This window comes from Bufo gargarizans, chromosome 3, assembly GCF_014858855.1.
Source record: "Bufo gargarizans isolate SCDJY-AF-19 chromosome 3, ASM1485885v1, whole genome shotgun sequence".
NCBI lineage: Eukaryota > Metazoa > Chordata > Amphibia > Anura > Bufonidae > Bufo > Bufo gargarizans.
Window position 1 is genome coordinate 442,089,490 of NC_058082.1, and position 12,829 is coordinate 442,102,318.

A 12,829-nucleotide genomic window follows, 5' to 3' on the forward strand; every position below is an offset into this window, starting at 1 on the left:
TAAAGAGCGAAATGAATCATTCGTTCAGCATGTGAAGAGTAGAGAGATCCCAGCAGCCAGGAAACCATGCGTATTAGTGATGTTCCTGCTGACATCTACATTTCCAGGGTTTATTGACTTGTCTGGGTATGCTCTGCTGGCTTTACATTCCACATGTTTGCCCTCCCAAATAAAGAAGTGAAATGTGATGCGTGAATGTGTCTGTTCAGATGGTTACATTTCGGCATTTTTTTGCCCCAGTAACTGGCCATGATGTATGCAGCATTGGCTTATAGTTCAGTTGTGTCTAGTGATGGAAAACGTGCTCACACCACAGCTGTGAGTTGCCTTATGCGTTGTACAGGAGACAGAAACTGAAAAACCTAAAATACACAGTGAAGGTCAGGGCTGCAGATAAAAAATTATAGCAAAAAAAAAGTCTAGTTGTCTGTCACCTCTGAATGTCCCTTGGTAAGGGGTGATGCAAGGTCAGATGCCTTCCTAAAGATAAATTAGTGGGTGCAGTTTGAATACACAAAATGACCCCTCAAAATGCAGATTGCCAGTCTGAAACAAAGCCCACGTTCTACTCACTGGCCTAGGGGGCTTCAATGACCCTCGCTACTGCTTAAGCTCCAAAAAGAAAAGGTGCGGCAGTTGTCAGCAGCTTTATGGTCCTCTATCTGAGAGCAGACCCCGAGTAACACGTTCTGTCACTTATAGTCCTTTTGGTACTATCCCTGTCCGATCTCTGGAGTTCACTCAATGCAGTGTACAATCTGGAGAGCTCTTTAACCCCTTAAGGACCCGCGCCGTACATGTACAGCGCAGCTGGACGTGACTTAAGGACCAGCGCCGTACATCGCAGCGACGGAAGCAGAAGAAGGCTGCGGGGAGGGTCGAGGGGGTTATGGGAAGGTGACCAGTGCTGAACGAGTCAGCATCGGTCTCCTCCGAGGTCAGGCAGTGGACTCCAGTGTTTGGCGTCCCCTGCCAGCTCTGCGATTGGCTGGAACAACGCTCCAGCCAATGGCAGCGCAATAGCAGCACTTGCTGGGACTCATGGTGCACCACGACTGCGATTTGAGCATGTCCTGCTAAAACAACAACAACATCTGGAATTGCTGCACTGATTTTTATAATTTACTTTTTCATTTGCAGCTGTTCTAGATCCCTAGACTCAAATTTACCACTGTCATGAAGTACATTATGTGATATGACTTTTTGATCGCTTTGCTATTACACTTTTTGTGAAGTAAGGTGACAAAAAATGGCACTTTTTTATGGTGTTCATCTGAGAGGCTAGGTCATGTGATATTTTTATACAGCAGGTTCTTACTGACGTGGCGATGCCTAATATGTATCCTTTTTTTTTTTTTTTTTTTTACGCACAAATAAAAATAAAAAATCATGTTTTAGTGTCTCCATAGTCTGAGAGCCATAGTTTTTTTAGTTTTTGGGCGATTGTCTAAGGTAGGGTATCATTTTTGCTGGATGAGATGACCGTTTTGCACTATTTTGGGGTGCGTAAGACTTTTTGATTGTTTGCTATTAAACTTTTTGTGATGTAAGGCGACAAAAAATGGCTTTTTTAACACTGGTTTTATTTTAATCTTTTTTACAGTGTTCATCTGAGGGGTTAGGTCATGTGGTATTTTTATAGAGAAGGTTGTTACGGACGCGGCGATACCTAATATGTCTAATTTTAGAATAATATTTTTTTTTACATTTAACACAATAAAAGCATTTTTGAAACAAAAAAAATCATGTTTTAGTGTCTCCATATTCTGAGAGCCATAGTCTTTTTTAATTTTTGGGCCATTGTCTCATTTTTTACGGGATGAGATGACTGTTAGATTGTACTATTTTAGGGGGGCATACGGCTTTTTGATCACTTGGTGTTGCACTTTTTGTGATTATAAGGTTACAAAAAATGTTTTTTTTTTTTTTGTTTTTTTTTACGGTGTTCACCTGAGGGGTTAGATCATGTGATATTTTTATAGAGCCGGACGTTACGGCGATACCTAACATGTCTACTTTTCTTATTTTCCCTATTTTTTACAATTGAACTTTATTTTGGGGAAAGGATGCTTTTTTTTCTTTTTCTTTTTTTTTTCTTGAAACTTAAATTTTTTTATTATAATGTTTTTTTACTTTTTATATTTGTCCCACTGTGGGACTTCACCTTTTCAGGGTTTGATCCCTGTTTCAATTCAGTACAATACATTCTGTATTGTACTGAATAGAACTGTCAGTGTCTTACACAGTAAGACACTCACAGTTTCCTAGGAGACCCAGCCCTCAGGCTGGATCTCCTGGGCATCCATAGCTGGCAGGCTCCGATGCCTGTGGAAGGCATCCGTGCTGCCATGTCAACCATCGGTCCCCTGTCATCGCAGCGCGGGGGGCTCATGGAATAAGAGGGTGCTCCCTCCTTCTGTAAACCCCGCATGTGCCGCGGTTAGCACTGACCGCGGCATGTGAAAGAGTTAATCCGCTGGCATCACCGCATACAGTTTTGCCGGTGGATGCAGCAGGGGCCTGGCTATCAGTAACAACCGGACCCGTGTTGCGGATTGGGCGGGTGCAGATCCTGCACCCTCCCGATCACATCACGTACATGCACGTGGGAATGCGGTAAGGCATCACATTCCCCCACGTACATGTACGTGATATTGCGGGAAGGGGTTAATGGCTTTTGCTATAATATTGTGCTCCTATCACATTTGTGATGAATGTTTAACGCATATGCCAGGAATGCAACTGACATACTCACTAAATATGGCCATAGGCTCCAATTAGATAGATGGTTAGATAGAGACCACAAAAGATGTCTTTTGCCATCTGTTGGGCTGGTATAAATCTGTATATGCAGAAGGATGTGGATGTATATATGAATTGTAGCATCTATAGAGATGTTTTCAATAATGGGTCAAGTTAGGTGACTTCTACTTTCCATTCTGCATCACTCGATGGTTTGTCTGAAGTCAGTTTTTTTTACACTGGCTGCTTGATTAACTCTGAGAGAGCGCCTTCTTTAACCGCTAAAGCTCATTTCATGTAAATTCACTCAACGCTGCTGAAAATGAGTACCAGTTGTAAGTCTGGGTATTCCAAGTGGTGCTTGATCTGACCACAGGATTCCAGTGTGCTTCAAGGCTAGCCGTGTAATTAACTGGGTACAATTTATATGACTCAGTAAGGATGTCAGACTATGGCTTAGCACAAAGTCGATGCGACCAATTACCTCAAGGGCTTGTTAGGATGTATTTTATCATATTTTTGTATTATTTATGAATGTGAATCGGAGTGCTGCAACTGACCTGTAACATTCTCTCTGCCCGACAGTGTGTTTCGAAGCTTGTGAAAATAATAATTAGGAAAATGTATTATTTTTGCGTGTACGAAAAAGGAAGTGAACCCTTTGGAATTACCTGGGTTTCTGCAATGATTATTAGTAAAATGTGGTCTGATTGTTCATGATTAGGGATGAAAATGATTGGACAGTCTGTCGAGGGTCCCCACGATTATTTAGCTTTTGCTTCCCTTGCTTTTTACCAATCTACAAATGCCTTGGGACAAGTCTTAGAATAAACCACAGTTTGGGCTCCTCCACATTCATTTTTTGTATGCATGGTGTTTTTTATTTAATGGATTGTCCACCTTTTATGAAGCGATGGCCATCACTAGCTGATCTCTGGGGGTCCTACACCCCGCTCTCTGTCCCGTAATAGCTCTGGCACCAGAAGCAGACAGCACCATCTACTTTGTAATGGACTGAGCTCATCGCTGCGGGGATGCTCCCACTGATGAGCTCAGTCCGACGTTGCTGTCTGCTTCCAAAGCCACTGCGGAGCACTCACCGATGTATTAGTGATGGCCTGTCCAAGGGGAGGCCATCACCTAATAAAAGGTGGACGACCACTTTAAACTCTGTAGCATTTTGCACCTGCATTTGCCAAGTCCTATAGATAAGCCTGTGTGAAAAGTGCAAGAATAGAAACCATTCCCAGAGCATGCTGCATTAAAAAAAAGTACAAAACAAACTAAAAAAAATGCCAAAACACCGTGAACCTCATTTATCAAGGATGTCTTATAGTAAGACTGTCTTAGCAACCAATGAGAATTACACTTTCTTTTCTTTAACCTCTCTGGAAAAATAATTCATATAATACAACCGTCTGCATCCGTTCAGAACGGATACATTTGTATTATCTGTAACATAGCCAAGACGGATCCGTCATGAACACCATTAAAAAGTCAATGGAGGACGGATCCGTTTTCTATTGTGCCAGATTGTGTCATAGAAAACAGATCCGTCCCCATTGACTTACATTGTGTGTCAGAACGGATCCGTTTGGCTCACTTTCGTCAGACGGACACGAATACGTTTTAATGTCATCCTCCAGATCGGAATGAAGACGGAACAGAGGCAAACTGATGCATTCTGAGCGGATCCTTATCCTTTCAGAATGCATTAGGGCAAAACTGATCCGTTTTGGACCGCTTGTGCGAGCCCATGACGGATCTCACAAAAGGAAAGCCAAAACCGCGAGTGTGAAAGTAGTCTAATCTGAAGTCTGGGTCCACAAAGACATACGTAGGGTTAGTTGTGATAGTATTTTTGATAGACTGTAAAAGCTGTGGTTTATTCTAAGACTTGTCCCAAGGCATTTGTAGATTGGTAAAAAGCAAGGGAAGCAAAAGCTAAATAATCGTGGGGACCCTCGACAGACTGTCCAATCATTTTAAGTAATTCTTTCCCAAGATCTCCTCCTATTTTTGCATAGTGTATGGGCAGCCTCTGGTCTGCTTGAAAGCCACTTGGGTTCTTTTCTATTTTCCCTACATTTGGTGTCAAGGACTGCGGACTGGGAACTTAAAGTGGCCCTGGGAAAAAAAAGTGGCCTTATTTTGTAAATGCGTTCAAACTGACAGAAGGCAGGACAAGATAAGTAGGTGTGGCCCCAGCGGAGCCGAATACCACAGTGCATCACTAAATAGTGCCCCAGCAACCTAAAGTACCTCCCAAGAATCTGCCCCTCTGTGGTGGCCAGCACCAGCTGCCACCTTCTGTCCTCCTATTCCAGCTGACTCAGGATGGCACTACAGGTGAATTCAGGAGTCAGAAGGGCTTGACGCTCCCAGCTTTAATTAAATCTGGAAGCGTCCGATAATTACTTACCTGGCTGGAAGCCGTGAGGGGGGCTCAAGCAGTCCCCTGGGCATCCACCCACAGGGAAGTTTCCCTGTAGGGTCTAGGGTCTATGGGTAGTCCATCCGATTGCCATGAAGCTAGACCAGGTTATCAACCATACTGCCTTGCTTTTCTCTTTTCACCATATAAATCTATAACCATGAATAGGGATGAGCGAATTTCATATTTTGAAGTTCGTGTGCGGGTTTGTGTTGTGGAATGTACTGAATTCCATGACCGAATGCATAACGGAACGCTTTCCGTTATAACATATCCGTCCGGTTTACATTATGCTGGAGTCCTCTGCAGGCCATAGACTTCTATTATAAGGCATACCGTCATGGAATTGCGTTCTGGTCCGTGGTAACGGAATCCATAATGCAATTCAGTACATACCACAACACAAACCCGCACAGGAACTTCAAAATATGAAATTCGCTCATCCCTAATCATGAACAATCAGACCACATTTTACTAATAATCATTGGCTGCAGTATTTTTGAACAAAAAAAAAGCCATAAAAAGGACACAAAACCTGAGACAGAAATCAGACCTGCAGTTTTTAATGGCAGATAAAGAGACGAGAAATATCCTCCTTCCCTTTATACTTTTCCTTCTTTTTGGATCCTGTGCTTGGCTAAAACGGTACATCAAAAACTGCATGTGTGACTCCATCTTGGGGTTCTTGCACATATGAATTCACATTAGTGTGGATATTTTGGGCTGTAAAAATGCCAGGAGGAGTGCGTTTTTTTTTAATTTCATCTAAAAAGTGTGACATATGTGCCAAATGGCACAGATCCAACATGCTCAAAAAAGGGTGGGGCTTTATGTGAAACTGGGCGGACACAAAATGCACCATTTTACACTAAAATGTTGGCGCAATTGTAGCATAAAACACTGTCTCAAAGTAAGCCGATGGTTGGTAGAGAATATCGCGGCACCACAGTCATGGGTCACTGTGATCAGTCTGACGCAGATCCAGCCCGTCTAAGCTTATGCCATCTCTAGGATTAGTAAATCTGGGCCAGTGTATTCGCCCACTAGTGGTATTTCTACATGGCACGTTTCCCCTACAGAGAAGATGATATCAAATCGCCTGAAAAAACTTTAAGAAAACACCATAAAAATGCAAATGGCTATGTGTGAAAGCACCTTTACCTTGTTTCTGCTTTTCGGTGGGTTCTTGCTGGTTGCAGACGTACGGCCTGCTGCTGGCGGGGGATTTCTTGTGTATGTTGGCACTGTGAATGTTCCTGCTGACAAGTGTGCGCTAATCTGTGCTCTTAGCTGCTAATGTGTTCCAGCACTAGCTGTCTGGATGTCACTCGCAGGTCCGCGCTGGACACGTAATAAGACATGATGAATCTCTCCACTGAGAAATGGCTAGAACACAACTTTTGCACACAATGATGACAACACTTTGTGTTAAAAAGCAGAGATGGAGGACGAGCGCCTTGAAAGATTTATTCAGAGCAATTTACAGTGTTCTTAATCCCTCAAAGCCAAAACGAGGTAAGGGGTTGTTCACATCACCACTGATCAGTCTCGGACGACGGACCCCATTGACTCTAATCCTGGTGTCCGTTAGCATGCTGCTCTCCCTTATCTGGCTTCTCTAGCGGAATCTGTGACCGAGGCCTTTACTGGAACCTTCAGCCCCAATTGTGCGTAGCTTTTACAAGATTTCTGCAGGGCTTCTTACACCCAACAGATACATCTGTATAGAATAGCATAGTAGACCTCTCTTAGTAGCTTGCTACCTAGGCGTGCTGCTGGTCGAGCATGCTCAGTTTCAGCACTAGATGTTATAGTAGGAGTAAACTGGGAACAAAATGGTGGAATCCTGCTTTTCAATTGCCAAGGTGATACAGAAGAGGAGACCAGCCTGGAATAGATGTCAGCAATGCAAGATGGGATCTGTAGCCCGTTACCCACATGGGCCAATGTTGAAGCCAAGCCCACTTTTGCTGCACTGAGGAGGAACACATAGGGGGCAAGTGTGACAAAAAAAAAGCTATTTCTACATGTCTGAGATGTAGTATTACTGTAATGCCTCATTTACACGTCAGTGTTCGGTCAGTGATTTCCATCAGTGATTTAGAGCCAAAACCAGGTGCGGCTCTGAACACAGAACAGGAGCAGATCTTTCCCTTATACCTTATATCTGTGGAGGCTCCAATCCTGGTTTTGGTTCACAATCACTAATGGAAATCACTGACCAAACACTGACGTGTGAATGAGGCTTTACTCGGAGGGGAATGACCCTGCAGACTTCTTTCAATATATTCATCCAAATAATGGGATGCCGCTTTAAAGGGAACCTGTCACCAGCATTTTGTGTATAGAGCTGAGGACATGGGTTACTAGATGGCCGCTAGCACATCCGCAATACCCAGTCCCCATAGCTCTGTGTGCTTTTATTGTGTATAAAAACCGATTTGATACATATGCAAATTAACCTGAGATGAGTCAGAGCTTGAAAATATGACTCTTCTCTGGCCACACAAGTAAGATATGACTCTTATGTTAATTTGCATATGTATCAAATCTTTTTTTTTACACAATAAAAGCACACAGGGCTATGGGGACTGGGTATAGCGGATGTGCTAGCGGCCATCCAGTAACCCATGTCCTCAGCTCTATACCCAAAATTCCAGTGACAGGTTCCCTTTAATGATCTTAATTTTAGGGAACCCCTAATGTTCTTGACACCCATCAGAGCGAGAGAGAGAAATGGGACTCATACACATGACCATTGTGTATTTTGCGGTCCGCAAATTGCGGATCCGCCAAACAAGGATTGCGGCCGCAATTTGCGGAACGACATGGACAGCCAGTGATATAGCTGCCTATTCTTGTCCGCAAAACGGACAAGAATAGGACAGGTTATATTATTTTTTTTTGTGGACCATGGAACGGAGCAACGGATGCAGGCAGCACACGGAGTGCTGTCCCCATCTTTTGCGGCCCCATTTAAGTGAATGGGTGCATCCGAGCCACCAAAACTGTGACTCTGATGCGGACGAAAACAACGGTCGTGTGCATGAGGCCATAACAGAAGGATACTATTTGGATGAGTAGCTATTAGCAGTGTAGTCTTGATATGTTTTCACTGTGATGGCTGCCCTGTAATCTCCGCTCCTCTTTCTTATGTATCACAGGTATACCTGGGTGACCGGCAAGGAGCCACTCACATATTATGACATGAATCTGTCTGCACAGGACCACCAGACGTTTTTTACTTGTGACACTGACTCCTTACGTCCGTCAGATGCCGGTAGGGGTTTTACTGCTACAGAAGTTACAGAAATAGCGGAGCAATAGCCCCTTACTCATAGATTGTAAGCCCTTGTGAGCAGGGCCCTGACTCCTAGTGTTTCAGTTGTATATTAGCCAATTACTTTTTGTTTTGTACATGAACCCTGTGAATTAGTAAAGCGCTGCGGAATATGGTGGCGCTATATAAATATTATTGTTACTGTGGTTATCCTCATCCTGGCCATGAAAGGCCAAGATGGGATAGCCCCTTTAAATTCCTTACTCTTGCTGTCAGCTGTTCTGTCAGGAATATACAGAATACATCACTCTCTAGATACATCCTGAAAATGTCTTTATCAAGTACATGCTTTGAGGTGTAAACACATAATTGAGCCAATAAAGGGACTCTGTTCACTATAATTCCATTGAATGTACAGTGTATGTTCTTTACTTGGGCACCATCTGTTCTATAAATGATGAGTTTGGCTGCCTTCACACGACCAAAAAATGCTGTGTATTTGGTTGTAAAAAACGCTGCATAATACACAACCAACCAGCTTTTCATTGATTTAAATGGGAAATACATTCCTTTTTTCTAGTGAACATGGCCATGGATTTTTATGCAGACGTTTCTCAGATTTGGCATGTTACTTCTTTCAAGTTTTTGTGCGGCTGCTTTTCCATAGAAGTCAAAGGGAAGGGGATAAAATGCATTGATAAGTAGGAGGCGTATCTTCTGAAGTGTATTTGGTGGTGTTTTCAGCTACTTATCTGCCACTGATTTTTCTGCTTCATATTTGGCAGTGTCATCATATCCTAATTACCGTATTTTTGGACTATAAGACGCCCCTAGGTTTAGACAACAGGAAACTGGAAAATAACTACTAATTAAAAAGTCACTGGTGGTTTAATTTAGGTGAGTGGTCAATGTCACTACGGAGCGGGGAGAGTTGTGGCTGGAGGACCCCAGATTTCCTGGGGTCTGGCCACCACCAAGCGCTGCGCCCCAATGCTCCCATACAAGTGAATAGGAGCTCACTGTGCATGCGCGGCCCCTGCTCCCATTTATTTCGCTCTGCTATTTTTGGCGGCCCCATAGAAACTGGAAAGCCAGCTTTCATGTATTTCCCTGCAGCCTGGGGACCTTGAACATGGGGAGGGAGGTGGTTCTCACAATCCTGTCCATGAACTAAATGATCTTACAGCGTCCCCTTCTGCCTGCAGTGATCACACAGATTGGTGTGGGGCTTGGAGAGAGAGAAGTGTGCCGACGCACAGCTCTATCACTGATCCAGCAAAGTGCTGTATGAGCGCTCTGCCAGAGCATTAGGAAAGCAGTCAGGTAGGTCTGGCACTGCTGGAGCACCCTGACTGCAGACTATAAGACGCATGCACATGTAAATATAGCCTACTTATCGAGTTGCGGACCCTCTGAAATATTTATGTGCAGTGACCTAGTCCTGTTTATTCGCTGCCCTTTTCTGCACAGAAAAACATTGAAAATGGTCACATTGAAGTAACAAAATCCATGAACTACTGTTATCACCGGTTTGTTTTTAGCCACTTCCCTCACAGCGTCATAAACGGGCAGGAGTGCCTAGGGCTGAAATCACACATAAAGTTTATATGGCAGCGTTACAAAAGAAAGACCAAACGTGCAGCACTATTCTGTCCAGCATTTTTCCTGGAATCTTACAGCAAGGTGAGCATCATGCGGAGCCTTTTTAAAAGATATTTAATTGGCCAGATAATCTCTTTAACAAACTGGTTAACGGCAGGTTTACATGGCCCGATAGTCGGACAGATTATCGAGGAGAAACTTTCCTGCCGGTCTAAAGGTGCAGCCGATCACCCGATGAACGAGCGAACCTCTTGTTCATCGGGTGAAATTGTTGTTCCTGAAGGCAAGCAAATTATCGTTTCTGGGCAGCAGATCGTTACGCCTAAGCACTCTGCTGCGCAGAAACAGTGCAGTTGTATGAGGACGAGCCATCGCACTTGCTCTTCCTCATACTGTGGAGGTGATCGCTGCATGCAAAAGGCTCTTCACCCCCACTGAATGAGCTGCCGACTGTCGGGAGGGAACTCTTCCTTCCAAATAATCGGCCACTTCTCGTCCCGTGTTAACCAGCATAAGGGGAAGACTGGTTTGACAGCAGTTTTCTTTTATAGCATATATGCAATACCGATACAATACGCGAATCTAGAAATGATTAGAATTTGGTGTTTCACATGCCGCCATGTTTCTCAGCTACATGAATTTTCTATGTTATTTCATTCATCATTGTGTGTGACATCCAGCAGCCATTCACATAATTCCTGTTAACGTCTTGCTCTCCAAAGATGACCTGGAAATAGATGACGGGTATTTCAATGTTACACTTCTATCCGTGAGAAAATGTCATATCTGCCACTTGCGCAAATGTATTTCCGTTTTTTGCCCAATAAATCACTGGGAAGATTAATCCTTTTACCTGGGCACTGGTAAATCCGAAGCTCGTGTGAATTCATTTGTCCTGTCCAGGAAACGTCCACTTTCAGTGGGTGACTGTCGGAGTATTGTCCTTTTGTTGCACCAAAACCTGAATAGTGTCCCATGTGAAACCAAGAATAATGGCCTCTGTAGGAAAACGGAGATATGAGTCGCACAATCCTTAAAGGGGTTGTCTCGCCGGCAAATCTATTTAAAATGTCAGATTGGCTTAAAAGCATAAAAAGTAATACTCTTCTCGACAATCCCTCACCGCTCCTGATGCTTAACATGTCCCTCGCCAGTCTCTACTTCCTGGTCCGTCTCGACACAGAAAATCCTCCAATCAGTGACCACAGAGGTGACCCACCAAAGCCAGTGATAGAATGAGCAGTCACATTTCCATACCAACAGGGAAGTGGAGACAGGCAGGGTACCTGTTAAGCATCAGAACAGAAGCGGCAGGGGATCAGTGAGGTGAGTGCGCCATTAGAATGTACAACTTTTCCCACAAAAAACAAGTCCTCAAACGGCTGTGTTAATGGAAAAATCAAAAAAGTTATGGCTCCAGGAAGGCAGGGAGTGAAAAAACAAAAAGGGAAAATCGCCCGGAAAACCGCTTTACTGTGTAAAACTTAAAGGGTTTATTTGTTTCTTTAAAATGTATGACCTAAATTTAGGCCTTCACATCAGTGGGGATCTGACACTCTGTGCACCCCTGCCAAACAATATACTCTATATATAATATTAAAGATACCACCCCCACCCATCACTGGTCCTCTAAGCGTTATATAAGACGCAGTAGGCACTACTACATCTCAGCCAAAACAGCAGAGCTGTGTTAGGCTTGAAATTCAGTGGTGCCCAGTGGCAAGCAATAGTACATAGAACATCTACAACAGGGACTCCAGCTGCTGTGAAACTACAACTCCCAGCATACATACATACTTGGCTGTTCTTGTTAAGCTACTTTCACACTGGCATTTTGGATTTCCGTTTTTGAGATCTGTTCAGGGCTCTCACAAGCGGTCCAAAACGGATCAGTTTTTCCCAAATGCATTCTGAATGGAAAAGGATCCGCTCAGAAAGCATCAGTTTGCCTCCGTTCCGTTTCCATTCCGCTTTTGAGGCGCACACCAAAACACTGCTTGCAACATTTTGGTGTCCGCCTGATGATGCGGAGGCAAACGGATCCTGACACACAATGTAAGTCAATGGGGACGGATCTGTTTTCTATGACACAATCTAGCACAATAGAAAACGGATCCGTCCTCCAATGTCTTTCAATGGTGTTCAAGACTGATCCGTCTTGGCTATGTTACAGATAATACAAATGGATCCGTTCTGAACGGATGCAGACGGTCGTATTATCTGAACGGATCCGTCTGTGCAGATCCATGACAGATCCGCACCAAACGCGAATGTGAAGGTAGCCTAACTTCCAAATAATTGAAAGGTGGATTCTGGAAGTTATAGTTACAGCTGGAGTGGCGGAGGTTGTGGATCCTTGATCTACAAGAAAAAAAGATAGATCCACGGCACTTGCCAATCCATAAAAGTTGAGTTTATTTCAATCTCTTAATACAGCGCTAAAGAATAGCTTAAGCGAGACAATTGGGTACAGCCCATGGCCGTTTTGCATGCGTCAGCACTTTTACAATGCCTTTAAACAGAGTCTACGCAATCGAAACGGCCATGGGCTGTACCGAATTGTCTCGCTTAACCTATTCTTTAGCGCTGTATTAAGGGATTGAAATAAACTCCACTTTGATGGATCGGTGAGTGCCGTGGATCCTCCAAGCCTTATGCACACAACCCCATGTCATGGTTAACTGTTGCAGTCATGTCACGTCTTAAGGGGTCTGCATGGGACCTCTGCTCATACAGTTATCTAATGTCTAGGGTTTAAAGTATATTCAGCT

At 43.8% G+C, this 12,829-nt stretch overlaps 1 protein-coding gene across 2 annotated transcripts in view; it reads left to right on the plus strand.

Moving 5' to 3' along the window:
• ST7L (suppression of tumorigenicity 7 like) overlaps nucleotides 1-12,829 on the plus strand; it is a 121,702-nt gene that overhangs the window by 35,450 nt on the left and 73,423 nt on the right. For both annotated transcript variants that reach the window (XM_044283500.1, XM_044283499.1), the window contains exon 5: nucleotides 8,341-8,456. In XM_044283500.1, coding sequence (XP_044139435.1) covers nucleotides 8,341-8,456 — 116 coding nt within the window. The remainder of the gene's footprint in view (nucleotides 1-8,340; nucleotides 8,457-12,829) is intronic.